Here is a 25,781-nt window from a genome sequence, read left to right on the forward strand (position 1 = left end):
TGTCAGTGTCAAAGGATTTCCCTCCAGATTCCTGTCAGTATCAGAGGAGGTGTTCAAGCTAGAGGATTTCCCTCCAGATTCCTGTCAGTGTCAGAGGATTTCCCTCCAGATTCCTGTCAGTATCAGAGGAGGTGTTCATGCTAGAGGATTTCCCTCCAGTTTCCTGTCAGTGTCAAAGGAGGTGTTCATGCTAGAGGATTTCCCTCCAGATTCCTCTGAGTATCAGATGATTTCCCTCCAGATTCCTGTCAGTGTCAAAGGAGGTGTTCAAGCTAGAGGATTTCCCTCCAGATTCTTCTCAGTGTCAAAGGAGGTGTTCAGGCTAGAGGATTTCCCTCCAGATTCCTGTCAGTGTCAGAGGAGGTGTTCATGCTAGCGGATTTCCCTCCAAATTCCACTCAAATCATACGAAGTGTTCATGCTAGAGGATTTCCCTCCAGATTCCTGTCAGTGTCAGGGGAGGTGTTCATGCTAGAGGATTTCCCTCCAAATTTATCTCGATGCCAGAGGTGTTCAGGTTGAAGGATTTATCTCAATTATTGTTTAATTTATTATATCGGAATTTTTAAATAAACCCATTGAGATATCAACCCGAGTTTTTTTATTATTGCTGTTAAACCTGCATTGTCTGTTTTGCAAGGTTGCCTGTTCTTTCACTCAACACAAATGCAATACACAACAATAAAAAACCGTTCAAATGACAATAATAAAAACAATGTTGTTTGCCTTTTGGGGCCGTCCATAAATTACGTCACGCGACTTTTGACGCTTTTTGACCCCCCCCCCCCTCGTCACACGGCGTCACAAAAAGTCAGATCCCCCCCCTTCAAATATGACGTCACAAATATCTGCCCCCCCCCCACCCCAAAAAAAATAAAACATGCTTCAAATCGTTTTTAACTATTCTTATTCTAGTGAGTATTTAATGTGCCGCTGCACTCTCTGATGTTGTAGGAGAAAACCTTTATTTAAAAAGTCTATTTAATAAAGTAAAACGTGTTGTTTATATTTATTTAAAGTTGCGCATTTTGATGTGACGTCACATTTCTCAACCCCCCCCTTCCCCCAGGCAGTGAGGTGATTGGGGAACAGATGAATTTAATGATGGAATAATTAATTAAGGGGCAGCTCTGCGCCTATTTAAAGGAGGGCTGAGCCGGAGATCGGAAAAGCTTTTGGGTGGACTGGGTGAGCTGGTGCCTTGGGCGCGACTGGCTCTTTTAAGCTATTTTCAGGATAACTTTGACATCTCTATATCTCCATATATATAAAAGGCAAAGTTGTGAATATGTGCGTCTGTTCAAAATATTTAGCGTATTTCCCGGCATGCAACAAACTTGAAATTTTCCATGTGGGTACTTTCCAGACTGTACACCATGCCAACATTATAAAAATACACGCATTTTTTTTTTTGGGGGGGGGAGCTTAATAATGCATATAGTTTTTGCACGGCAAGTGAGCTGTGACGTCAAATCCGTCACGTGACCCGCGCACGTGGAAGCGTAACGCATTGCAGTGTAGCGGTTATTCGCTACGCTGCGCTACGAACCCGGCGACCCGAGTTCGATTCCCGCTCACGGCCACCACCGGTGACGATTATTTCAACCGCTTCTGGGCCTCCACTAGGTCGACTCAGCCTCAAACTAGTAACCGGTGTTGCGTGTGTGAACATCGCCACTGGGGAGACAAAAGGCGGCCGGGCGTGGTGCTCTCACCCACCCCCCTCGTTTTAAATACCACAACGTCCACGCACTGCAATAGTCGCTGTGCGAGAGAGCCCTCGGTGCTGCGGAGAGAGCGGTCGTGGGAGCTGCGAGATGATCCAACGATACGGGTGACGATGAAATCACAAGTGCCAGTCTCCGTGCAACGCGTGCTTTTTTCAATGAGCACCTTTCATTGTGCCCTTGATGTAATAATAATGACGGCTCTTCTTCTTCTTCACCCTTTGCACAGCGACTGTGTCCCGTAAAAAAAAAAACAATATATAGCACTCGGTTTCGAAATATGCCCATTCGCAGAATAGATGCACAATTAACAACGCTGCGATTGCGACGTTGGACAATGGGGCCGTACATAAATGACGTCACGCACCTAGGGGGGGGGGGGGTGTCAGACGTTTGTGACGATATGTGACGAGGTGGGGGGAGGGGAGGTTGAGAAAAGTGACGTCACATCAAAATGCGCAACTTTAAATAAATATATACAACACGTTCTACTTAATTAAATAGACTTCTTAATAAATGTTTTCTCCTACAACATCAGAGTGCAGCGCCACATTAAATACGCACTACAATGACAATAGTTTAAAGCGATTTGAAGCATGTTTTGTATTTTTTTGGGTGGGGGGGAGGTGGCAGAGCTTTGTGACGTCATATTTAAAGGTGGGGGGTCTGACTTTTTGTGACGCCGTGTGACGAACGGGGGGGGGGGGGGTCAAAAATCGTCCGAAATCGCGTGACTTCATTTATGGACGGCCCCAATGTTTTACCACAGCGTGAGCCAAACATTTCGTGACGGTGCCCAGCCAACCCCACGAGAGGCAAAGCAGGACGTTGGTACAATCCACTCATTGCATTCCACTCAGCTCTATCACTCTCTCTCTCCTCTCTCTGCCTTGTGCTAAAAGTTTACGCCGCGACTGAGCGAGTTGCAGAAGCAAAAAAAAGGCAAATAACTTCGAAAAACCTCACAGCCCCGGTTGGCTTTGAGTGCTCCTCTGGGCGAGAGCAAAGGTCGTGTAATTTTTTTTTGGGGGGGGGGGCTTTTAACGAAACGCTTTAAAATCTCCGCGTGTAAGCGTTTATGCGCGAGTGTGTTGTTTTTTTTGTTGTTTGTTTGCAGGCAGAGAGGAGAAGCCTGTGGAAAGGGCCCAAGGTTATTGTGTCTGGCACGTTATATGCAGTTACTTAACATGGACAAGTGAGTTTTCAAAAAGCCTTCGTTTTCCACTGGCCTTTCGGTTTTGAATCTACATACCACGCAATGCTTACAACTGTATTGAGTTTCTGGCCAATGTGGGGTGAACGAATTTTTCCATATGTTTGGCGATGTACGTGTGCGAACCGGGGACTGTACCCGTACTGTTTTATGATTGTAAACCGTGGCATCAATCTTACAGATTGATGCCACGCTCTAACGTGGCCAGTGTAACGTTATGATTGCATATTTGGGTGCAGCGGGTGGCGCAGTGGTTAGCGCACCAAACTGTGAACCTGGCAACCTAAATTGGATTTTCCGGCTACATCTATAACAAGTGGCAATTAGCGTCTGCACCGGTCATCGAGCTCCCCCTTCAACTCACTTTGGCCTGCATGGAGAAGTATGGTCAAGCAAGACGGGTGGATCTCGCATGCTGGATGGACGAGTAACACTCCAGGCTGCCAGAGGGCATTATCTCTCTCTCTACCTCCCTGTCCGTCTTTCCTCCCTCCTTACCTCTTGGTGGACTTGTATATGTATTTCTACTGACCGTGTACCTCGTATTTTTCATTCTATCTATGCTGGTATGTGCAATCCAAAGGTTGAACACGAAATTTAACACTCTTCTGAAATTCGTGGTACGCCAGGAAGTGTCTGTGTTGTTGGCCTGACTGGATGTGCTTCACATGTTTTTTCAGGTTTGTTGAATTCTCATCTTTTTGTTGTATTTACCTCCGTGATTTGCTCTTGACACCTGATGAAGATCGCTTGCGTTGTGATCGAAACGTCGTGATTGTTTTTTGTTATAATATAATTTTATTGTATTTCTACATATGTGACTTTACCGAAAAAACCAATGAGTAATTTTATGCAATCACGAAAGCTTTAATACTTTATTAGGACGGAGCATAACCACTCAATGACTCTCACAGAGACTGATGAAGATCCACAACTCAATATCGAGACACATGGCTTGATAGGAATGAGAAGGTAGTGTTAAAGAGACATCCGTGACACTTGTGGTTGTCTGGAGGCAGTGTAATACAACCTTGAGATCAGACTGAATGTCGGATGCTGACTGAATCTGTGAGATCGAGCAGAATGAAGCGATAGCGAAATGTTGTGGCATCAGTGAATTTGGCTGTGAAGACGTTCTAACCTTGTCAGAGAGTTTTGGATTCCTATCCTCCCCACCCTCACTGTAGTCTCGGCACATTATTTCATGACAGTCCTACGGAAAATATAATTTACCTTTTGCCCAATAGCCCTTCTTAATCTCAGTGCTATGAAGGACCATTTAACCAAAATATCGCATATTACAGTATTATACTATTCTACTGTGCATTCGCTTCCTTTGAAGGCAATATTATTGATGGACGTATTGACTCAATGTTATTCGTATTTGGCTCCGCGCCTCTGAGTTGAAATATTGTGCGCGTTACAGATTACATTTTTATTCACCACCCCCACTCACCCCACTCCCTGCCTTCCCCACAGTTTGTGCTGTTCTGGGTCTTGCGATACTACACTGATTGCATGTCCACTTGGGTTAATGTGCATTCTTGAATGCATTCTTGAATGCACATTGACCCAAGTGGAAAGTCTTTTTGGCGTCCTCTGGTCTAACACCGTTTTGAGACGAGGCTCAAAAGAAAGCTGTCTCTGGTGTGGACCAATCAGTTTCAAGGACAATGCATATATTATCAGAGTATGTTTTTTGTTTGCATTCTGACCACAAGTATTGTGGTTAATGCAGACATAATTCCTTGTAAAAGGTTTCAGTTTGGTGTTTGAACATCTTAACACCTGTTTTGTTGCCAGAAAAAAGGGGAAAACCTGTTCTCATGCATTCAAGAAGTTATGTAATAATACGTAGAAAATGTAATTAAACTAGACAACGCATTGATTCTAGCATATTATAATGCAACTAGACAATGCATTGATTCTCGCATACTATAATGAAACTGGACGATGCGTTAATTCTCAGAATGTGTTGATATAAATATATTACCGAATTCGTAACCTTGATATAAATAATGGGTTTAAACTAAATTGTAATTTTAGGTGATGAAACTAATTGCATTTGACAGAAACCTTCAGGCAGTTTAGTTTCTGAATACATAGCTCTATAGAAAACAGAATCATATACAGTACTCCAGAACTAAATAAGTTTGCAGATGAGATGTTCTAAATGTCACACTTGAATAGGTCACTACCGCCTATGTACTGTAATATGATTAAAGGGCAATCTCTCACGCCAGGTGGAATAGCTATATACTTATTTTAAAATGTATTAGATGTCTCATTAGTGCTGCTAATTTTAATAACAATTCATACGTAAGATATGTTATTCAAAAACTAAATACACAGTTGAGCACATGCCCAACTAGCGGCGCTATCGAATGTATAATAGATAAGTGTAATACCTTTCTTGAATTGGATATATTTTATCATAAGAGCTTGGGAAAGAGAGGACGGCAGGAAAAGTCTTAACAGTGCAAGGGAAGAAGCTTAAAGATAAGTGTTGTAACCTGCAGTGTGGCTGGTGCGTTGTGCAGTCTGCCCCACTAGACAGGTCACATGCATGTCGTGTCATGGAATTGCCAGGCCACACAGCATGACGTGGGACTTCGGTCGCTGTGCACATTGGTGCAAGAGTAGCGTCTCAAACGTTCATTATAAACTAGCTGTACTACCCGGCTTCGCCCGGGACTTGGATTCACCACGCCCGGCCGCCTTTGTCTCCCCAGTGGCGATGTTCACACACCACAGCAATTCGTCGTTTGAGGCTGAGTAGACCTAGGGGAGGCCCAGGACCGGTTCAAATAATCGTCACCGGTGGTGGCCCTGAGCGGGAATCGAACTCGTGGTCGCCGGGCTCGTAGTGCGGCGCGCTTACCTCTACACTACAGTGCGTTACGCTTCCACGTGCGAGGGTCACGTGACAGATTTGACGTCACAGCTCACTTGGCGTGCAAAAAATATATGCATTATTGAGCTCCCCCTCCCTAAAAAAAAACCTAAAGTGTATTTTTATAATTTTTGCATGGTGTACAGTCTGGAAAGTACCGACATGGAAAATTTCAAGTTTGTTGCATGTCGGGAAGTACGCTAAACATTTAGAACAGACACATTCACAACTTTGCCTTTTATATATATGCAGATGCACTGTACACTTATTCACAGTGGCTCGAGTGCTGTACTTGTACGCAGACTGAGATATTTGTAATGTAAACTAGCAAGTCCACCGCGTATGTTAGAGGCTGTTTTGGTTAGTGTGATTCTTGTCAAGGAAAGCTGATTCTGTGAACTTGCTCTTTACTGCTCAAGCCCCGTGAGTAAACCTTCATGTGTCCTTAGCTTTTTGGCAGAATTGGATTTATTATCATGTACAGTACTTCTTCGTCCGTAAAAGCGTGTAAAAAAATTGAACGCGCTACATTTGCATTTTATTTGTAAGCCATTCCGCAGCATACGCTTGTTCCACCACGGTACGTGTGTTGTATTCGGCAGTGATCTGTGACATGCCTCATGGTTTGCACCGTACCACATGATAAACTAGTAGAAGCCGTTGTTACATTTGTTTTAACGTTGAGTTACTGTAACTGTAAATATCACTGTGAACATCTTTGTTGGTCATGTAAAGGTTAAAAGGTAAAGGTTGCAGCCCTGCAATTATATGGGGTGCTGCGGTGGCGATATGTTAACTACCTCGCCGAGTATACAGGAGGTCGTGGGTTCAATCTCGACCCTGATGCCTGTATATTTGGAGTTTGCATGTCTCTCTCCACGTGGTCGTGTGGATTTTCCTCTGGGCCCTCTGCTATTTCCCTTCACATTCAGAAACATGGGTTTTATTGGATTTGGCTGCTATACATTTCCACGTAATAAGCCACTTCGTTGAGCTATCATTTGTGGCAATGTCGCTTCTGAAAAAGAGCTACATAGCTCAGTGGGACTTACCTGGAAATATAAAATGTACAAAAAAATGTTCTAATAGTAATTTACTCAAACCACTGCTGGCAGAAGGGCCTCCACTCGAGAGAGCAAAATAGACGCCCTCTAGAGGGTATTTGGCCAGATTTCTTGGAAGAGGTGGTCCTACCCACACTATACGTGACCATGTGCGACTTTAAGGGTCGTGAGTTTTGAATGCATTTTCTCTTCTTGAGATGCCATAGCTCATCTCTCAAAGCATTAGGCATTTCCATCCTTGTTCTTTCGTATGGCCGATGTAAGTGATGTTCCCATTCAGTTTCTTTGTCTGAGAATTGGTGAAATGCAGGTACACTCACCAACACCGCCTCGCCATTCATATTCGGGGCAGTGCGAAGTTACCGTGGTCTGTGGTTTGCATCTCGTAGCCACAGTGGCACGCAAGGGAACGTATGAACAACTCATTCCACGCTCGGTGGCGTTTGAACCCTAGGACGGCATGGCAAACCTGCCGACTTACATTGGAGCGGAGCAGGTGCAGAGCGTGCTGCGCTATGATGCACTGGTGGCCCGTCTAGAGGTGGCGCTGGGCCGGTTCTCGCTGGGAGCAGCCGGTGGCGTGGTCCAGCCACTGCGAGCCATCGTGCCCGTCAGCCCACATTCGGGGTGAGACAATGGTTGCCAACTTTCGAAATGCAAAAGCACCGTGACATGTATGTCACGGCAGCCAATGGTACTAATTGGAGGTGCGGATATGTGCAATATTGCCCTCAGTAAAGAAGGCATCGGTGCACATTACAACAGAACGGGAACAGTACAGGAGTATAGAAGAACAATACTAGAAAAAAAAGAAAACCCATCACGACCTCAGCGGCTAATACTGACTGAGCAAAATAAAGACTAACTGCACGCAGCGAATGTATCGTTTAAAAAATGTATACGTCGTCAATAAAATAAATAAGTAGAGAAACCTATTCTTGGTTCTTTCGGTAAAGTCACGTTGAAGGGAAACAATAAAATAATAAATAATATATAAAACAATAAAATTCTCACGACGTTTCGACTGCAACACAAGCAGTCATCATCACACCTGTTTTATATATATATTTTATTGTTTCCCTTCAACGTGACTTTAATGAAAGAACCAAGAATATGAATCACTGCAGTCACGAAAGCTTTAAATCAAAAGTAGAGAAACCGTTTATAAAATATCTCACAATCCCAGAAGGGGAGAGAGCTACATGTATGTGCACTGCTATGAGTGGTGGATTTTTAGGTTCCTGACAAAAATGGGGGCTCTTAAGGTTCTGGGAGCACTTACAAATTTTACAAGACAGTGGCATCAAAAAGAGGATGATCCAGGGGAAAAGTAGGACAACTGGTATCCCTGAGTGAGGTGCCGGTGACACGGTCCATATTGGTGGCACTCTGGATGAGCGCTCAGCTCACAATTGGCTCACATTTGATCATCGTGCTCTGAGAAAACTGACAAATGTTCAGAACATTGGCAAATCAAGTTTTGTATTTACGTATAAAGTGTTCCCAACAATGAGCGTTGAACAGCCTAACAAACCTTTAAAATCAAAGTATGAACTGGTTCAAATTAAGCGTGAACAGAGAAAGATTTTAACGCGAGAAATGCATCGTGGGTAAGGTTCCACAAAATGTATCAGCCGCAGTTATGTGCAATAACCAAATGGACCGCTGCTTGCACATTGTCCTCGCGTGCTGTGGTGAGCCTAATCGCTCAACATCTTTTCGGTCGTGGTCAGCTGGCTGCTGGTGATGCCCGCCTACAGCGCCGGCGACGAGGCGCTAGCCACAAAGCTCGTCACATCTTACAGCGGCAACGCCGGAGGGCCCTTTCCCACCCACCAGGCCACGATCCTGCTGCTGGACCCAGCCAACGGCTCCCTGCGAGCTGTGCGTACCTCCATGGCATTCTGGGGTGTTTGTTTTTTGCTACGTTTGCTGTCGACTCGCTGGGCGAGTAGGCAGCAGCTTCCTGCGTCGCGGTCGGGTTTTCTAACTCTGAGGTACAAAGCACGTGAAAGAATATTATCTGACAGTGCTGAAAAGGGAGATAATTTGAGTGTTTGGCCGCTAAAAATGTCCACGTGATAAGCCACTTCGTTGAGCTATCTTTCATTTGTGGCCAGGTTGCTTCCTAAAAAAAGAGCTATGTAGCTCAGTGGGCCTTACCTGGTAAAATAAAACAATGTAGTTTTAACTACATGCAAATCTATTGTCTTGAGTGGTGTGGTGTATTATTATGCAACTGACAAACCAGGAGCTTTAAGGCTTCTAGATTGGGGCTGTCCATAAATGACGTCACGCACCTGGGGGGGGGGTCAGACATTTGTGACGATGTGTGACGAGGGGGGGGGGGGGGTGAGAAATGTGACGTAACATGAAAATGCGCAACTTTAAATAAATATAGACAACACGTTCTGCTTAATTAAATAGACTTTTTAATAAATGTTTTCTCCTACAACATCAGAGTGCAGCACCACATTAAATACGCACTACAATGACAATAGTTTTAAGCGATTTGAAGCATGTTTTTTTTTGGGGGGGGGGAGCAGAGCTTTGTGACGTCATATTTTAGGGGGGTCTGACTTTTTGTGACGCCGTGTGACGAAGGGGGGGGGGGGTCAAAAATCGTCCAAAATCGCGTGACGTCATTTATGGACGGCCCCATTTCCCAAGACGGCTACTTTAAAAAAAAAAGGAAATATTTTGTAGAAACCAGGATGGATGGCAACACTATTCGATAGGGTGAAATCCCTCCTTGGGAAGATAATTTCAAAAAGTGCAACGAAATGGAAACGAATTTATCATATCTTCCTCTGCCAGAAGATGACAAGATTTATACCATGTAATTTTTCCATCACGACCAGTTTGGAGACAATTGCTGTGTACTGGTGCTTTATGTGGACATTTCACATTGAAAGATTACATTTAACCACCTGCATGTTTCACCAACAATTGGGAAAACCTGAAATGGACTGTCACTTCACTGTAGTTATGAATCTGCTGTTGAGAAAATTGAACATTGGTCATTGCTCCCATTCTGATTCCTTGATACCCCGTAATTCCATTATGCAGGTAAGCTACGTAAAAAGAGTCAGCCCTTCCTCTTAAAAATAGAAATTGATAAAGTTCAGGACTACCAATAGCTGATTCGATCAAGATTAATACACCGTTCCCAGTCTTCTTAGAAATCCTGGCAAATGGAACATTTTCTGCAAGCTGAGAGAAGCTCATTGGCTAGTTCTCACTGACTAACATCCCAACCAGGAGAGTTATTCTGTGCTGCAAAGATGATTGGTGGCCTAAGGAAGCTTAAAAGTCTGTTACCACGAAACAAATGTTAACACCATCAATAAGGCAGCTTTCAACACCACCCCTATTACTATCATGAAGGGGAAGAAAAAAACATCACACACACACACACTATTGAACAAATAATTTGAGGAGTGCTCAATCCCATCTGACCTGCATTAGTTATTATTGCTTCACGAATTGACTGTGAATGACTGGTCCAGACATTGAATTAGTGAACCGAGATGAGCATAGTACGGACATGTGCACCTTCACTGCAACGTTGTGCTTCTTCCAATGTGTCTTTCGTGTAGATACACGGCGGATGTTCTGCTCTTTCCTAGATCATGGATGGGAGAATCATTACGGATATGAGAACAGCCGCTGTATCTGCTATAGCTACCAAGGTAACGCCTTAACAACGCACGCCATCACCTACGTTAAATTTTGATTTAAAGCTTTCGTGACTGCGGTAATTCATATTCTTAGCTCTTTCGGTAAAGTCACGTTGAAGGGAAACAATAAAGTAATAAAATATATATATAAAACAATAAAAATTCTCACGACGTTTGGACCATAACGCAAACGGCCGTCAAACGGTCGTCATCAGGTGTGATGACGACGTCATCAGGTGTGATGACGACCGTTTGTGTTATGGTCGAAACGTCGTGAGAATTTTTATTGTTTTATATATATTTTATTATTTTGTTGTTTCCCTTCAACGTGACTTTACCGAAAGAGCTAAGAATATCACCTATGTTGTTTGAGTTGTGTACATCCAGCAGCTTGAAGGTGGGTTTGGTGGATCATGCAGGGATGGAGCAGTGGGTGTTCAAGACATACGCATTTGCTGGGGAATAAGGTTCCTGTTGCAGGCAGTACAGCAAGTGGGGTTTTAGCTTAAAAATAAACAAGATTGCTGAGCACAAGTCCATTTACGTCCAGCGGCTAGCTACACACAGAATGATTACACTTTTAATAGGTAATTGTTAATACATTTCGTGAATTGTGCAAGGTTATCCAAACTTGGGATCCATGATCTGGGTCTCAAGTGAATTAGCTTATCCCTTTATATGCAAGAGATTTATTTGGAAACTAGTTTCTACCCACATGTGAAATAAATTATTAGATGAATAGGTGGTCTGTATGTATAACCAGGTCAAAGTTCAGGGAGTAAAATCTGTATATGATATGTTTAAAATTATGATACTGTATGCATGTACGTATGTTTAAATTCTTTCGCATCGTACGTAGCCAGCCGTGCTATTCGGAGGTGTGGGGGAAGGACAACAAACTAAACACAAAGCAACACACTAAACACCATTACAAATATAGAAAATGACTAATTCCAAAGCAAGTTCTTCTGAAAAATGAATTTTCAGACTTATGAAGGCGCACAGGGTAAATATTTCATGTTATAAAAGTAGTACTATTAAAAGTAATTAGTGCAAGGCTCCAAGCACATTTATAACTTTCGCTGCTATGAGAAGTGAACAGCACAACTTTCCCCTGGCGAGACAGATTGCAAGGGTTCAATCGGTTGACATCTCACAATGCCTGTGGGAGATCATGAAAGCTCACCATCTGCCAGAATGTCAAAATTTAAGTATTCCTTTTTAGATGTTATGCAAATTAACAATGAAAAGTTACCCGGAAATTGCTGAAACAATATACATGACAATTTTACATCGAGTCCTTAAATTTAATTTCGTAAAAACTACAGTTTGCATTTGTGCAAATTGTTGTAACACAATATAGTTTTCAACATTTGTCCTATTTAACATGGCTTTATTTACGTGTTACATGTTGCTAAATTAAGATTTTCAAGGTAAAAGCCATCTTGCGAATGTCACCCATTTCCAAACTACATTGACATTTTTGACAATTCATGACAATGTAACAATTCCATTATCCCATAATCCTGTTTTATATGTATACATAAAGTTACATAATTGGAGTATCAATAATCACCTGAGCCTAAAGTGTTCCTGAATTACACAATAACTTACGTTTATATTCATACATTGTGTGTGCGGTAATCGTGTATTGGGCGCCAAGGTGGCGATGTGTTAACTACCTCGCCTGGTATACAGGAGGTCGTGGATGCTATCCCGACCCTGACGCCTGCTGTATATTTGGAGTTTGTGTGTTCTCCCTGTGGTCGCGTGGATTTTTATCAGGTTTTCCCCTCCACATTTATAAACATGCGTTTAGAGTATGTGTCTGCTATAAATTTACACGTGATAAGCCACTTCGTTGAGCTATCATTTGTGGCCAGTTCGCTTCTGAAAAAGAGCTACATAGCTCAGTGAGCCTTACCTGGTAAAAACAAAGTTTAATAGTTTTTAATTGATTGTTAACCCGCATGTGTCCTGCAGTATCTGTCACCTCCTGAATCCCGAATCTTGTGCATCTTGGGGGCTGGGGCTCAGGCTCACAGCCACTACCAAGTCCTCATGCAGATGTTTCACTTCGATGAGGTTGGTCTATAATTCTACATTTTTCATTGTAGCAACTTCGGTTGAACTCTACAGCAGAGAACGCCCCTCATCCTCCGCTGCTGTCATTGCACCGATGACAATGCTGTAGGATTCATCATCATAATCCTCATCGTCATCACCATCATTCAAATATGTCATTCACTATATTCGGGTGGAGCGGTAGGGTAATGGTTAGCTTACTACACTACAAACCCGGTGAAGTGAGGTCCAATTCTTGGCCACAGCTATCAACGGTAGCGAGTGATATCTGAACTGGTCCCAGGCCTCCTCCCTTCTTCATCAACTTTAGTTCAACCCGCAAAGCAACTCAGGTTGCTGGCTTTGTGGCGCAATATGCTGACCATTGCACCGTCACTTCGGCAACTCTGATCATAGTGCCTGTAATGACACACAGTGGGGAACCCATCCGACGCGCTTGGAATTGCATGTTTAATTTGAATGCGGCTGTCGCTTCCTCTACACGAGAGTTTTTCTCGCACGGCTCACTGTGTCATCTCCACTGGAAATGTGAGAAGCAACGTTTACAGCGATAAACAGAGAGGAGGTGTCTGAAATGTAAACCTGCTCCCAGGGCGGCAGATGAAACAATGGCGCAAGTTTCTAAAGTTCCTCCCCCCGTCCGCCTGCAGCTATTCAATCGGCAGGTCACGTGCGGTCGGCGTAAAGGCCCACCACTTCCAAAAAATTAAGAAATATGGCCAGCGTGGTGGTGTAGGCCTAAATATTCTGTAGAGCTTCCTGTAGTGGAGGCCCTTTCACGCGTAGTGGCATGAGCACGAACTTGCAGAGCTCCACAATGCAATTCCATGGTCACATGGCAATGCCGTGCCTAACACGTGTTTGTAGTGGGTTTAGAAGGTGGCCTAGGCAAGATTAATTTGAAGGAGGAACATTGCTGGAAACCCATTGGCCTTTTGGACTTTCCCAATTACAATGTACATCAGCTGCCCTAAGAGACCTTGATTAAGCCTTGTTTGCTGATGATTGCGAGATGTGCGATAATACGTTACGATTGGACCTTGGGGATTTGACAGCAGCATTGTCCCCTGCAGTTGAACCGCTGCCCCTCAGCTCATCGCTTCGGCTTCCCCATGTTACTTTTTAATTAGTCGCTCACTTGCCGGTTATTAGCAGCGTGGCTGTTAGAAAAGAGATCGCTGCTCACTCAGCAAAGGGACGTCTTAACACTGGCAAGCGTGAAGGGAAGGGACTGTAGTGCTCGCATGGGGAGCTTGGTTATCACATCAGCGTACAACGAGAGACTCTCGTGAATAATGCCACCAAGTCTCATCATCGTCATCACCATCATCTGTCGCATCAAAACGATGGTGACTGTCAAGTATGTTCAAAACGGTGGAATGGAGAGTGAATGGATTCAAGAATGACTGGCATTGTCTCTACCGCGTTCAGTTTGCAACACGGTTTTCAGTGCGCAATGACCGTATCACTGCGAATGCATCACGTTGCAAGTACAGGATATGCACGGCATTAGGAGGGATAAATTAAAAAAGTAGTCCACCTCCAATTACCGATAACTCATGAATTAAAAAAAATAACCGTTGGCCCCTCCCATCCCCTATCTCGGACTATTGTCTCCCTATTTGGCTGACAGGAGATGCTATGTGTATACTTTAACTTAGCTATTTCAATGAGCCATTTCAATGCTAAATTATATGCTAATTCCTTTGTCAAGGCGTTTGGTCTTTTTATTCTCACACAGCTTAAAGGTCGTGATCTAAGCGTGGCTTCTTCCACTCCAGCGCTGTCCTCCAGACAGTCTCGTCCCTTCACCTGATGAAGGCCGCTTGTGTTGTGGCCGAAACGTCGTGATTTTTTGTTATTTTATTTTCACCTACGTGACTTTACCCAATATAACCAAAGAGTATGGATCCTAGCAGTCACGAAAGCTTTAAATCTAGAAAAGGAGATGCTAGCCCTAATGAGTAAGCATAAACCCCCGTGGACAAGGGGATATGAACCAGTCGATATTTACTTACGGAAGTATTCATTATGAACACACACCATTTTCTGGTCAAATAAAGTATATATTACATTTACAGTATGCCGCGCTATTTGTATAAACGCGTGAAAATAAAAACTACAAGTGCAGTGGGTCAAAGAGCCGTGGGATAAAGCCTCTGTTGAACGTAACAAGACGAGGCAGAATCATGATTCATACAATGAGAGGAATTACACAAGTGACAGGCGTTAATTATCGGGGCAAAAACTGTTAAAATGTAAATGGGCAGGCCGCGTGGAAATACTGAACGGATGACTGATGGGCCAACACCGACGAGAGACTGGACACCACTCGATGGGAAAAAGGAACAGAGGATGCCAGAACAAGGAGCTGGCGAGACGAGATTTTAGCAACGTGCACAAAGGAGCCGCTGCTTGTTGAGGAGGAGCTCGGCAGCAGTGAGTGTGGGAAACGATTGTGGGGACCTTTGCCCGGCAATGGGGGTAGCTACAGGCCAAATTTAAATAGAAAGCAGAGATGATTTTTTTTTTCAGTTAAGCAAACGATCACTCTACCAGTTATCAGTTTGATTGCGCGACCACATAATGGGGAACGCACGAAAATAGCTGGAGAAAAAGAATGACCCCCGTTTCCACATGCGCCGCCGAACGGCCCATGGCTTGCGCGCCTTCAGGAGGCAGGATGTGGGGTCAGCTGCCAAGGTAGTGCATGGGCCAGAGCAGACATCGGTACCACTTGAGGTAGAAAAACGTAACGCTTATTTATTTTTACCGCTGACCACTGTAGTCTTCACATAATTCACTTTTGTCGGCCACATTAATACATTGGAACCACTGAAGTTTGCGCCACCTCATGGAGTAACCAACAAGCGAAACATCTGGTACGGGCTCATGCACTAATTCTTAACGGGGGGCCTACGTAATGTTCCACAAAAAGGCGTCCATAAATGACGTCACACACCTGGGGGGGGGGTCAGACATTTGTGACGATGTGTGACGAGGGGGGGGAGGGGTTTGAGAACTGTGACGTCACATCACAATGCGCAACTTTAAATAAATATAGACAACACGTTCTACTTAATTAAATAGACTTTTTAATAAATGTTTTCTCCTACAACATCAGAGTGAAGCACCACATTAAATACGCACTACAATGACAATAGTTTAAAGCGATTTGAAGCATGTTTTTTTTGGGGGGGGGGCAGAGCTTTGTGACGTCATATTTGAGGGGGGTCTGACTTTTTGTGACGCCGTGTGACGATGGGGGTGGGGGGGGGGGAGTCAAAAATCGTCCAAAATCGCGTGACGTCATTTATGGACGGCCTACGATGTCGTCGTGGATTCTGGGGGTGGTGGGCCACCTCCTCTGCCCATTGCCCACTACCGCAGGTGCGCGTGTGGAGCCAGACGTGGGAGAGTGCCGAGCGCTTCGCCGGCGCTGCCGGGGGCGCCGTGACACCGCGCCGCTCCGCCGAGGAGGCGGCTCGAGGCGCCGACGTCATCGTCACGGTCACCATGGCGACGGACCCCGTTCTCCGCGGGGCCTGGGTCAAGCCCGGAGCACTCGTCAATGGTGAGGGAGGAGGCGTGGGACCGGAGGGTCGGCCGGTGCCGTCGCTGTCTCTCGTCCCCTTATCACCGCTTTTCCACTGCACGACCGAGCCGTGGCAAAGGCCGTGCTGAGTCAGCCCCGGCATGGCCCAGGAGGTGCCAGGTTATTTTTCCACCGCAGAAGGAAAAAAAAAAAATCGTGCCAGCTAAAGCTTCGCACAATGACAAAGTGGCGTTGGGTGTTAAATGCTTCGAAACCGGTGCACGCAACGTACGATGGAAATTATTATTAACTCTGCCCCTAGCCATACTTGGCCCTGAGCCAGATTCAGATGTCTTGTGAGGTCAGCGTATGATGGTTTGGTTCTGGCTCAGCTTGGCAAGGAACTAACCAGTGGTAAATTGTTATTCGTGGAAGAGTTTGTGCCTCGTGATATAAAGTTGAGCACCTAAACTTCTGAAAAGTCAAAAGTATTCCTGAATAAAATAAATTACTATTATCCATATAATTATCCAAAGTTGACATTTTTAAGCACACATAGCATCGAGCTCATCACCATTTGTGGCCTTAAGCCAGTGAAGGAGATTACACAAAGTGGTACTCACTTCATCGACCCAGAGAAGTGAGGGGCTGAGCCTACTTGCAAAGAGGATTTAATTTTGCAACTGCCTGTGAGTCAAGCGCTCAATGCCGCAGTGCTCCAACATTCAAACATGCTTTGACGTAACTCTCGCCGAGTAGGGAATTTTGTACCGGTGCGTTACACTCTATCAATCAAAAATGAAATTTCCAATATTTGTAGAACTATGTAGAGGTTTCCACTCAGGAATGGGAATGATGAGATCAGCTTGTAAATAGGAGCCAGATGTGTTGTTGCGTCACGCGACCATAAGGGGATTGTGATGCCTTGAGGCGGATAGATCACATCTGATAGAGGCTTGTACTCAGCGGCGCTCTGCGAGCGAAACAATCGCGGTAGATATATACATATTCTTAGTTATTTCGGTAAAGTCACGTTGAAGGGAAACGATAAAATAGTAAAATATATATAAAACAATAAAATTCTCACGACGTTTCGACTGTAACACAAACAGTCATCATCAGGTGTGAAAAACCAACGGCAAGAAGCATTTGAAAGAAGTGGTGGTTTGTATTTCTTAATTTATTTCCAAACGCCGTACAAATTTATTTATTTAATTATTTTTTGACCGTTTCACGCTTATTTTTTTTTGAAACCGTTAGCGCCACGGATAGCGATTTGACAGTTTGTTTAGAAGGACGAGTCCATCTATGTTCGAAAAAGATAATTTTATTGTTTTATATATATATTTTATTATTTTATTCTTTCCCTTCAACGTGACTTTACCGAAAGAACCAAGAACATGAATCACTGCAGTCACGAGAGCTTTACATCAAAATCTCGGTAGAGTTTAAGATGTCGCACTGAACGATTTATTTCCTCTTTATCCCAGTGGTGGGAGCGAACCGACCGACTTGGCGTGAGGTGGACGACGACCTGATGCAGAGTGCCGTGATTTACGTCGACTGTCGAGAGGCAGCGAGCCGGGAGTCTGGCGACATCATTCTCAGCGGGGTATGCGGCTCTCAGCGGTCACGTCTAAAGACTAAGATCCCCCCTCCACCCCACCCCACATAGCCTTATCAGACTGTTGGGACAAATGCCGTTAGCGAGCACCTATGCAGGGTGGCATGGCACACGAGGGGGTGGGTGGCCAGCGCCACACCTGGCTGCCTTTGTTCACCAACGGCACCAGATATGAATTTCAGGCTGAGTCGGCCTAGGGGAGGCCCAGGACCCATCCGGATAATCATCACTGGTGTTGGTCGTGAGCGGGAATCGAACTCGGGTCGCCGGGTTCGTAGCATAGCATAGCGCAAACCGCTACACTAGCGTTCCCCACACTGGAGTGATAAGTGATCACTCCGCTCACTCACCAGCAGTGGTCAGTCGTCAACTCATCACCCGTCTGTCGCTGCTACCAGCGATGGAAACAACCTCGTTTCTTCCCTTAACGCCGTATATCTCCCTTCAAAATATATCCTGAAGCATGTGATTAGTGTCGGGGTTTAACCACATTTGCAAATGTGACTTGTAACTTTGGTCCTTAACCATGCATCGAAAGTTAAAATGTAATGTGCAATCTAATTGAGGGACTGTGTGTTGTCTTGGTATGGTTTGGGACTGCTTTTGTTGTTGTTTTTCTCCCCTTGCCCAAGCTTGTATTTCGTGTTGAAAAATCTACAGGAGTTTACATACTTCTGAAATCTGTACATATATACTTAATCTATTTTCTTTAATGATTTAGTGACTTGCTTACCTTCTCTCTATTTTTCACTCTTGCTGACCCACCCCAACTGCACATCTGTGAAAAAGAGCTTTATAGCTCATCGGATTCCTCTCGAATAAATTAAGATTCCGATTCAATCGATTCATGATATATGAACTAGCTGGCCCTGTCATGAACACCCCATACTGACCAATGTGGTTATATATGGGCAAACCAACTCCGTGACTGACACGGCATGTAGAGAAGCCTTTCTCCTGCAGTGTATTGATAAAGGGCTGTCCTTTTTTCGATTTGAAGCTTTCGTTACTGCAAGGATTCATCTTCTTTGGTTCTTTCGGTAAAGTCACGTAGAATGAGAATAAAATAATAAAATAACACAATAAAATTCTCACGACGTTTCGGCCACAACGCAAGCGGCCGTCTTCAGGTGAAAAGTACAGAACTGTCGGGACGAAGACGGCCGCTTGCGTTGTGGCCGAAACGTCGTGAGAATTTTATTGTGTTATTTTATTATTTTATTCTCATTCTACGTGACTTTACCGAAAGAACCAAAGAAGACTGTCCTTTTTACATAACAATCCCCTCATAGGATGGATTTCACATATCAACACTGAGTTGTATCACTTTGGTAATGTAATTACGTGACTTTATTTTACCGAGTAAGGGTAACGGGTTTATTAAATATTTTCGGCTGAACACTGTGAAACGCCCTTTGCCGTATTGCGTCGGTGCAGGCCAACATTTTTGCCGAGCTGGGAGAAGTGATTAATGGCTCCAAACCCGCTCATCGAGAGAAGACCACGGTGTTTAAATCACAAGGTGAGTTCAATGCCCTTGCTCAGGTGGTGGTCGTTAAGAGGTCACAAGGCAAGGATTTCCCAGGGCCCACTCTTAACTGAAATCCGCACACACCCATTACTCCTCATCTTGCCGTTTGTGGAGCTTTTCCCAAACCCACCTTTAACGCTGCATTTTAGCATCAGGCGTGATGGCAAATTCCAGTGATGTTTGAAAAACCGACTCAAGGAAAGTATGTCAAAGCAAAACGCCATTTTCTGTCTCCAATAAGCAAAGCAAAACGGATTTACTTGGCCTCCTCGGCAGTCATTCTTGTTAAACAAATGCTGCTGGGTTATTGAACATTGTTGGCCGGAGCAATCGAATTAAACGTAAGCGTAAACTCTGTTCTGTGTCTCCACATACACATTGTAAAGTAGTTATCTCACGAGGTGTGCCACGATGGAGGTGGTTGATGGCAATCATTTGAAAAATCCCCATGTGAATTTAACTGCACATATGTGGATTTTGTTCAGACATTCCTCCGTTTTAAACTTGAACTGTGTGTCCAGTTTGACAGAAGCAGGGAGTGTGTCAACACACATACACAAACAAGTCAATAATTAAAAAAAGTCAAGTCTCCCCACTTTAAAAGCCCACTGGAACATTCTAATTTTCTTTGGCAGACCAAAGTCAGTGGTATAAATTCAGTTTTCCTCTTGCAGGAGCCCTTATCTACACATGACATCCACTGTCGACTTCTCACAAGGTGTTAATCGTCATTGTATGATAAATAATGAGCTCAGTCAAACCCTTACTTGGATATGAACACGTACGTTTTCAGTTAAACGTCGTCCACTCTGCTCCAGCATCGACGCGGCCAGATAATGGATCATATAATCCAGTAGAGCATATCACAGATATATCATATCGCACCAGATTCCTCTACTGCATGGGTCTCATTGCCAAACCCATTAGATGCCACCATCTGATGGTCAGATTGAGGTTTTAATGGCTCATTGAGTTTTCCAACGAGGCCCTGGTATAATGGAGGGGTGGTAACGAATAACCGAATGAATGGACGCGCGTACATAATAGAACATCAGTACATTCAGCGCTGCCATAATAGATGCCATCCCCTTATTTCACATTAATGAGAGTTCAGCACAATTTATGTTGCTGGTCTAGGCGTACATTAAATGTTCTTTGATCACGTTATGTTAATCCGATGTGTAATAAGCACGTCCTATTTTAAATGTGAGCGCTTGAATTTCGAGCATTTTGTATAATTTCTAATTACATTTCAAGGACTTGTGTTGGCAGTCGCCGAAATTACTTTCATCCCCATTATCATTGGCAAGCATATTACCTTGTAACGTTTAGGATAATGGGCCATTTGTTAGCGGTAGGATTTTGAAGTGGCTAAGGAGAAGTATGGGATTATTGTTTAATGCTGAGCTTCAGGTGTAGGTTATGTAATGTTCCATATTCCAAAGGCAACTTAACCGGCAATTGCAAATTTGTTAATTCAAAATTCCGCTTAGCAGTCAACTCAGCCCACTGTCCCTCTGAGGTCAATTAAAACGAGTATCACTTTTTTTCATATTTAATCATCTGTTTACAGGCAGTTCCCGACTTACAAACGCCAGACTTACGAACATCCACACCTGCGAACGAGCTTCCATAGATGTTCATTTTTTAACCATCGGATGTGTGAACGCAAACTCGCAATTGCAAACCGAACCGTGGAACTATTTTGTTCAGTGGAGCGATCCTCCGCGAGATATACTGTGTCCCAGCATCCCGCTGGGAGTGAGTATTTGGGTGCGTGTTTGCGCGCGCACACACGTGTGTCTGAAAGTGTGTGTGTGTGTGTGCGAGGGGAGCGGTGGAGCAGTGGTTTGTGCGATGCGCTACAAACCCGTGGGGCTGAGTTCGATTCCTGCTCACGGCCAACAGCAGTGACGATTATCTGAGCCGGTCCTGGGCCTCCCCTAGGTCGACTCAATCTGAAATGAGTAGCTGGTGTGTGGTGTGTGAACAGGAGGCAAAGGCAACCAGGCATGGTTCTGGCCACCCTCCCCCTCGTGGGCCGTGTCGGCCTTCATTAGTGCTTGCTAACAGCACTTGCCCAAGCAGTCTCTTAAGGCTGCACGGGAGATTTTTGTCCCCCCATGTGTGTGTGTGGGGACTCATTACACCCATTCAGACCAGCATCAGGACTCAAGGTAAGTGAAAATAAAACAGATTTTTTTTTCTTTTCATGTTACTTTATTTTAATGATTTATTTACGATACAGTATTTATCTCACTATTATATGCAACTGTACAATATTTATTATGAGTTTAAAAATGCTTCCCTTTTTTTTGAACAGTAACACATTTTATTACACTGACCATATGGGCATTTACATATATAAAACATTATTGTTCCGACTTACAAACCGTTCGACTTACGAGTGGGTTTCAGGAACGGAATCCGTTCATAAGTCAGGGACTCTCCCATATTTACTTATACGCTTTCAGTTTTATTTATGCAATTTGTAAAGCATTTGCTAAAGTAATAAAGCATCGTGGAGTCAGAGAGCTGGACATTAAAATGTTTTTCATGGAAGTAAAGCTACATTATGGCATGATACTATACATGCCTGTCAACCCATACGGTTTACCCGTATTCTTGAACCATGGAAATTTAGTTTTCAGGTCCATACGGCGTGTAGCCGTTTCAGTACGGGCGCGTTTTTTATTGGTTTATTTGTTTGTGTTTCTCCCTTGTGATGGGACTTTGTAGGATGAACATTGATAATTATAAGGGCACGGGGTGACCAATAAGGTCTGAATAGGTCTGTAATAAGGTAGGGCACTGATAATGGGTTGACAGGTTTGCTGAAGGCACCTTCAAAGGAGCACAGGCGCACAGTTGAGATCGGCAGCCCTCACGAGTTCAACAAGGGGATGGCTGTGAATAACGTCGATAGTTAAATATGCAGAGGATAACGGACGAGTGAAATTAAATAATTTGTGGAAAAATTAGAGGTGAATCGGCTCCCACACCAGACGCATCTGCTTAGGCATCCAAAGCTTTAAAAAAGTGCGCCTGATGGGACTTTGTAAGATGAACGTTGAGAGTTATAAGGACATTGGGTGACCAATACGGTTTGAATTGGTCTGTAATAAGGTAGGGCACTGATAAGGGGTTGACAGGTATGACTTTACCTTTGTATTTAGATGCTTCTTGTTACACGTTTTATGGGAGGATATGGTAACGTGAAAGTTGATAATATATACTACTCAACCTTATTCTTTTTAGCAGGTAAGGCCTACTGAGCTATCTCTTTTTCAGAAGCGGCTTGACCACAATTGATAGCTCAACGAAGTGGCTTATCACGTGCGAATGTATAGCAGACAAATAATCTTATGTTAGAACTGGTGACAAGAAGACGGTGTACGTGTAATTAGGAGGTTGGGATGGGCGATGTATATGTGCAGGATGGAAGAGGGTGGACTGCCAAGACAGGTATTTGGAGTGGCACTCAGAGATCACTAAACGTGGGGAAGACCTGCAGCCAGACGGTGGGAGACTGTGACAGCAGACCTCGGTGGTTGGGTTGTTGACTTGTGCAGTCAGCGATGGTGTGTGGGGTGGAAATCAGTGGCATATTGGCTCAACATAACCTTAACTTTGTTTAACAACTAGTAACAGAAGTTGTCCAATGTTAATACTGGACCCTGCTATTAAAATGTGGAATTCCCAACACTAAGCACAGAGCTTGGGAATACAGATGAGCCCTAATACAGTCCAGGGTTGAGCACGAGGACACGGATTTGTGTGCGAGTGGTCAAGTCACAACACAGAAACGGTATAAAGCGTTGCTGTTGCTGCTCCTGTTGCTACTGCTTGAAGCTATGCACACCACTAGAGGTCCTCGGTGTACCTCCGATGTCAAGACGATGGCATGGGAGTGCTGTCAACACTTCTCAAGGGTATTGGCGTTCTCTCTCCTCCGCCAGTCTTGTCGCGTTGCTCAATCTGTAAACCCCCCCCCCCCCACGTCCATTCGCACCCTTAACGTAATTTGTATCACCGCGTTGTAAATAACGCGTGGCGCCATTCTAAAGGGGAAAGTGAAGGCCTCCCAAACGAACAAACCAAGTCGAAATCCCGGTGACGATAAACATCGGTGGCGAGTGATATACCACCAGTCCTGGGTCCTCCTTGACAAACGCAGTGACATTCGTGGTGAAGTATGTGTAAACAAACTGATATCACAGAGAGGAGGCCTTCCACCAGTGCATTTGCAAGAGGCAGTACATTCCTAAATAGTTTTTAAGCCACCCACTGTTTATACCTCGCCAATATGTAATCTCATATCCTTACTTAACAAGGAATGTCGGGGCCAATGTTGCACGAACTTTTGTCCAATGGTTCCAACCACGTGCCAACGTTGGACCAACGTTGGAATGCCCCCCTTCTCTCTGGCCTATGCCCATAAATTATGCACTGCCCGTGAATTCACCGTATTTTGTTGTTCTACGAAATCCGTAAGAGAGCTGCCGTGGTTTAATGGCTAGCACACTGCACTGAAATCCAAAGGTCATTAGTTCAATTTCATCTTCCAGCGTTTAAACAACGGGTGGGGAGGGGGGGGCATGTTCGTTAAATCCTTCTACCTGTGCCCACCCAGTGGTATTAATCGGCACAACCACAGTCGATCGGCAAGACACGCATAGTGGGGGTGTCTGGTCAAGCATGGACGGGTAGGCCAAATACCCTCTAGAGCAGCGGTCCCCAACGTTCTTGGCACCAGGGACCGGTTTCGTGGAAGACTATTTACTCACGGACCGGGGAGGGGGGGTTCATCATTGGGTCTTTCCCCCTTTTCAAAGAAGCTCTCCAGCGACGTTTGTTTTTTACTCATTGTGGCTACTAGGGGTTAGAGCTTGTGGGCTTACCAACACCACGTGACTGAGACAAGTGCGCAGTGCGGGAAAGAGGCGCGGACGGAAGTGGTGAATAATAAAATAATGGGGGCGGGCCAAGCACGGACTCACCGCTGTCACCTCCTGCTGCTGTGCGGCCCGGTTCCTAACAGGCCACGAACCGGTATCGGCCCGCGGCCCGAGGGTTGGGCACCCCTGGACTCGAGCTTCCTCTCGTGGAGATCCTTCCACCAGCAGTGGCGTGAGCTGCACATTTACCTTTTACAAATCTATACCTTTGGTGTGTGCAGGGCTGGCAGTGGAGGATGCTGTTGCAGCCAAGCTGGTGTACGACAGCCTGCAATGAAGAAATATCTGTGAATTACCAATCATAGTTACCAATCATCGGTGCCACTTACATTTTGTGTCATTCCCTCGCTTAGTGTTCAACCGAATCGGTCATCGTGAGTTGCACCGCCCTTTTTATCTAACTGCCGATAACGTTTTGCTGTCGCGAACCTGACAGGTTAGACATGTGAAATGTTATTGATCAAGTGAGGATGTCAATATGGACCGAATATTTTTTGATCTTCAAAAGCGCCACGAAAGCCAGTTTCCTAGTCTTCTGTAACAACAAACTCTTTTAGTGACTTAATCCGAAAAAAAGTGGCTATGTGTTTTACAGACTACAGTCAAAGCAAAGCGTCTCTCCATTTAAATTCACATTCTAATCCGATTAAAACAAGATACCCAGGAGATCCTTTCTAAATTTTCTACCTGCTACAGGAATGCAAGGTTTTTTGTTGCAATGAACGGTTGGCACCTTGCCACGTGGGCTTTCCGGAGTTGTGTTGTAGTGTGTCGTTTGGCCGACGTTTCACAACATCGCACTGGGAGTTCCAGTACCGGCACGTGGAGCGAAACGTGAGGCATCGAAGACAGCACACGGTACAACCCGTACACACATCATGGGAGAGTTTAGTTGGATTATTTGAGTGAAGCAGCTAAGAATAAAAAAATGTTTCAAGTCAAGTATTTTTTTTGTACATACGTGGCACCTTTCTGGAACAGATCTGCCACTCAAAGTGCCATCACATTGAAAACCAACAAGACATAAAAACAAATCTGAACAATGAGAAATACATTTTTATCTTTTTTTTGCTTATGTTCTGTGCCCACAACGTTAGCTGTTGTGAGCTATACCAAGCCTTGGATTCATGGTTGACTTTTGCAAACACTTAAGACAAAAAGGGCTGCCTATAAAATAACATTTTACACGATTATTTTGAAAGTATCTATCACAGAATATCATTGGAATTTGCAATAATCCGGTTGCACCTGTTAAAATATTGCGAATATATTTTATATTTTTCCCCTGTAATCATTAAGTGATCCTTTTAATTAATTTAGAATACAGAAAGATCTAATGAATACGGAATTAAGACTAGCTTATGTAATGTGTATCATGGGGAAAAAATGCCTGTCTTAATAAGTTAGGGACTAAGATTGTTTCATTCGTATTCTCTAACAAAATATGAGTACAATAAACTGAGAAATGTGA

At 44.3% G+C, this 25,781-nt stretch overlaps 1 protein-coding gene across 7 annotated transcripts; it reads left to right on the forward strand.

Annotated features, from left to right (window-relative positions):
* The first annotated feature begins 2,426 nt into the window (after positions 1–2,426).
* CRYM (crystallin mu) lies at positions 2,427–25,781 on the forward strand. Of its 7 annotated transcripts, none has more exons than XM_032967287.2 (10): positions 2,432–2,558; positions 2,845–2,922; positions 7,352–7,524; positions 8,631–8,781; positions 10,527–10,589; positions 12,561–12,662; positions 16,053–16,236; positions 17,688–17,809; positions 19,259–19,343; positions 24,532–25,781. In XM_032967287.2, the coding sequence occupies exons 3-10, from the start codon at positions 7,358–7,360 to the stop codon at positions 24,585–24,587; spliced, it is 930 nt and encodes a 309-aa protein (XP_032823178.1). In that variant the 5' UTR covers positions 2,432–2,558; positions 2,845–2,922; positions 7,352–7,357; the 3' UTR covers positions 24,588–25,781. The 7 variants fall into 7 exon arrangements, with proteins under 7 accessions (XP_032823177.1, XP_032823178.1, XP_032823179.1 ...); XM_032967288.2 differs by lacking the exon at positions 2,432–2,558 and adding an exon at positions 2,565–2,735; XM_076072330.1 differs by lacking the exon at positions 2,432–2,558 and adding an exon at positions 2,565–2,735 and having other exon boundaries at positions 2,849–2,922.

This window comes from Petromyzon marinus, chromosome 37, assembly GCF_048934315.1.
Source record: "Petromyzon marinus isolate PM22_M1 ecotype Great Lakes invasive population chromosome 37, UKy_Petmar_22M1.pri1.0, whole genome shotgun sequence".
Classification (NCBI taxonomy): domain Eukaryota; kingdom Metazoa; phylum Chordata; class Hyperoartia; order Petromyzontiformes; family Petromyzontidae; genus Petromyzon; species Petromyzon marinus.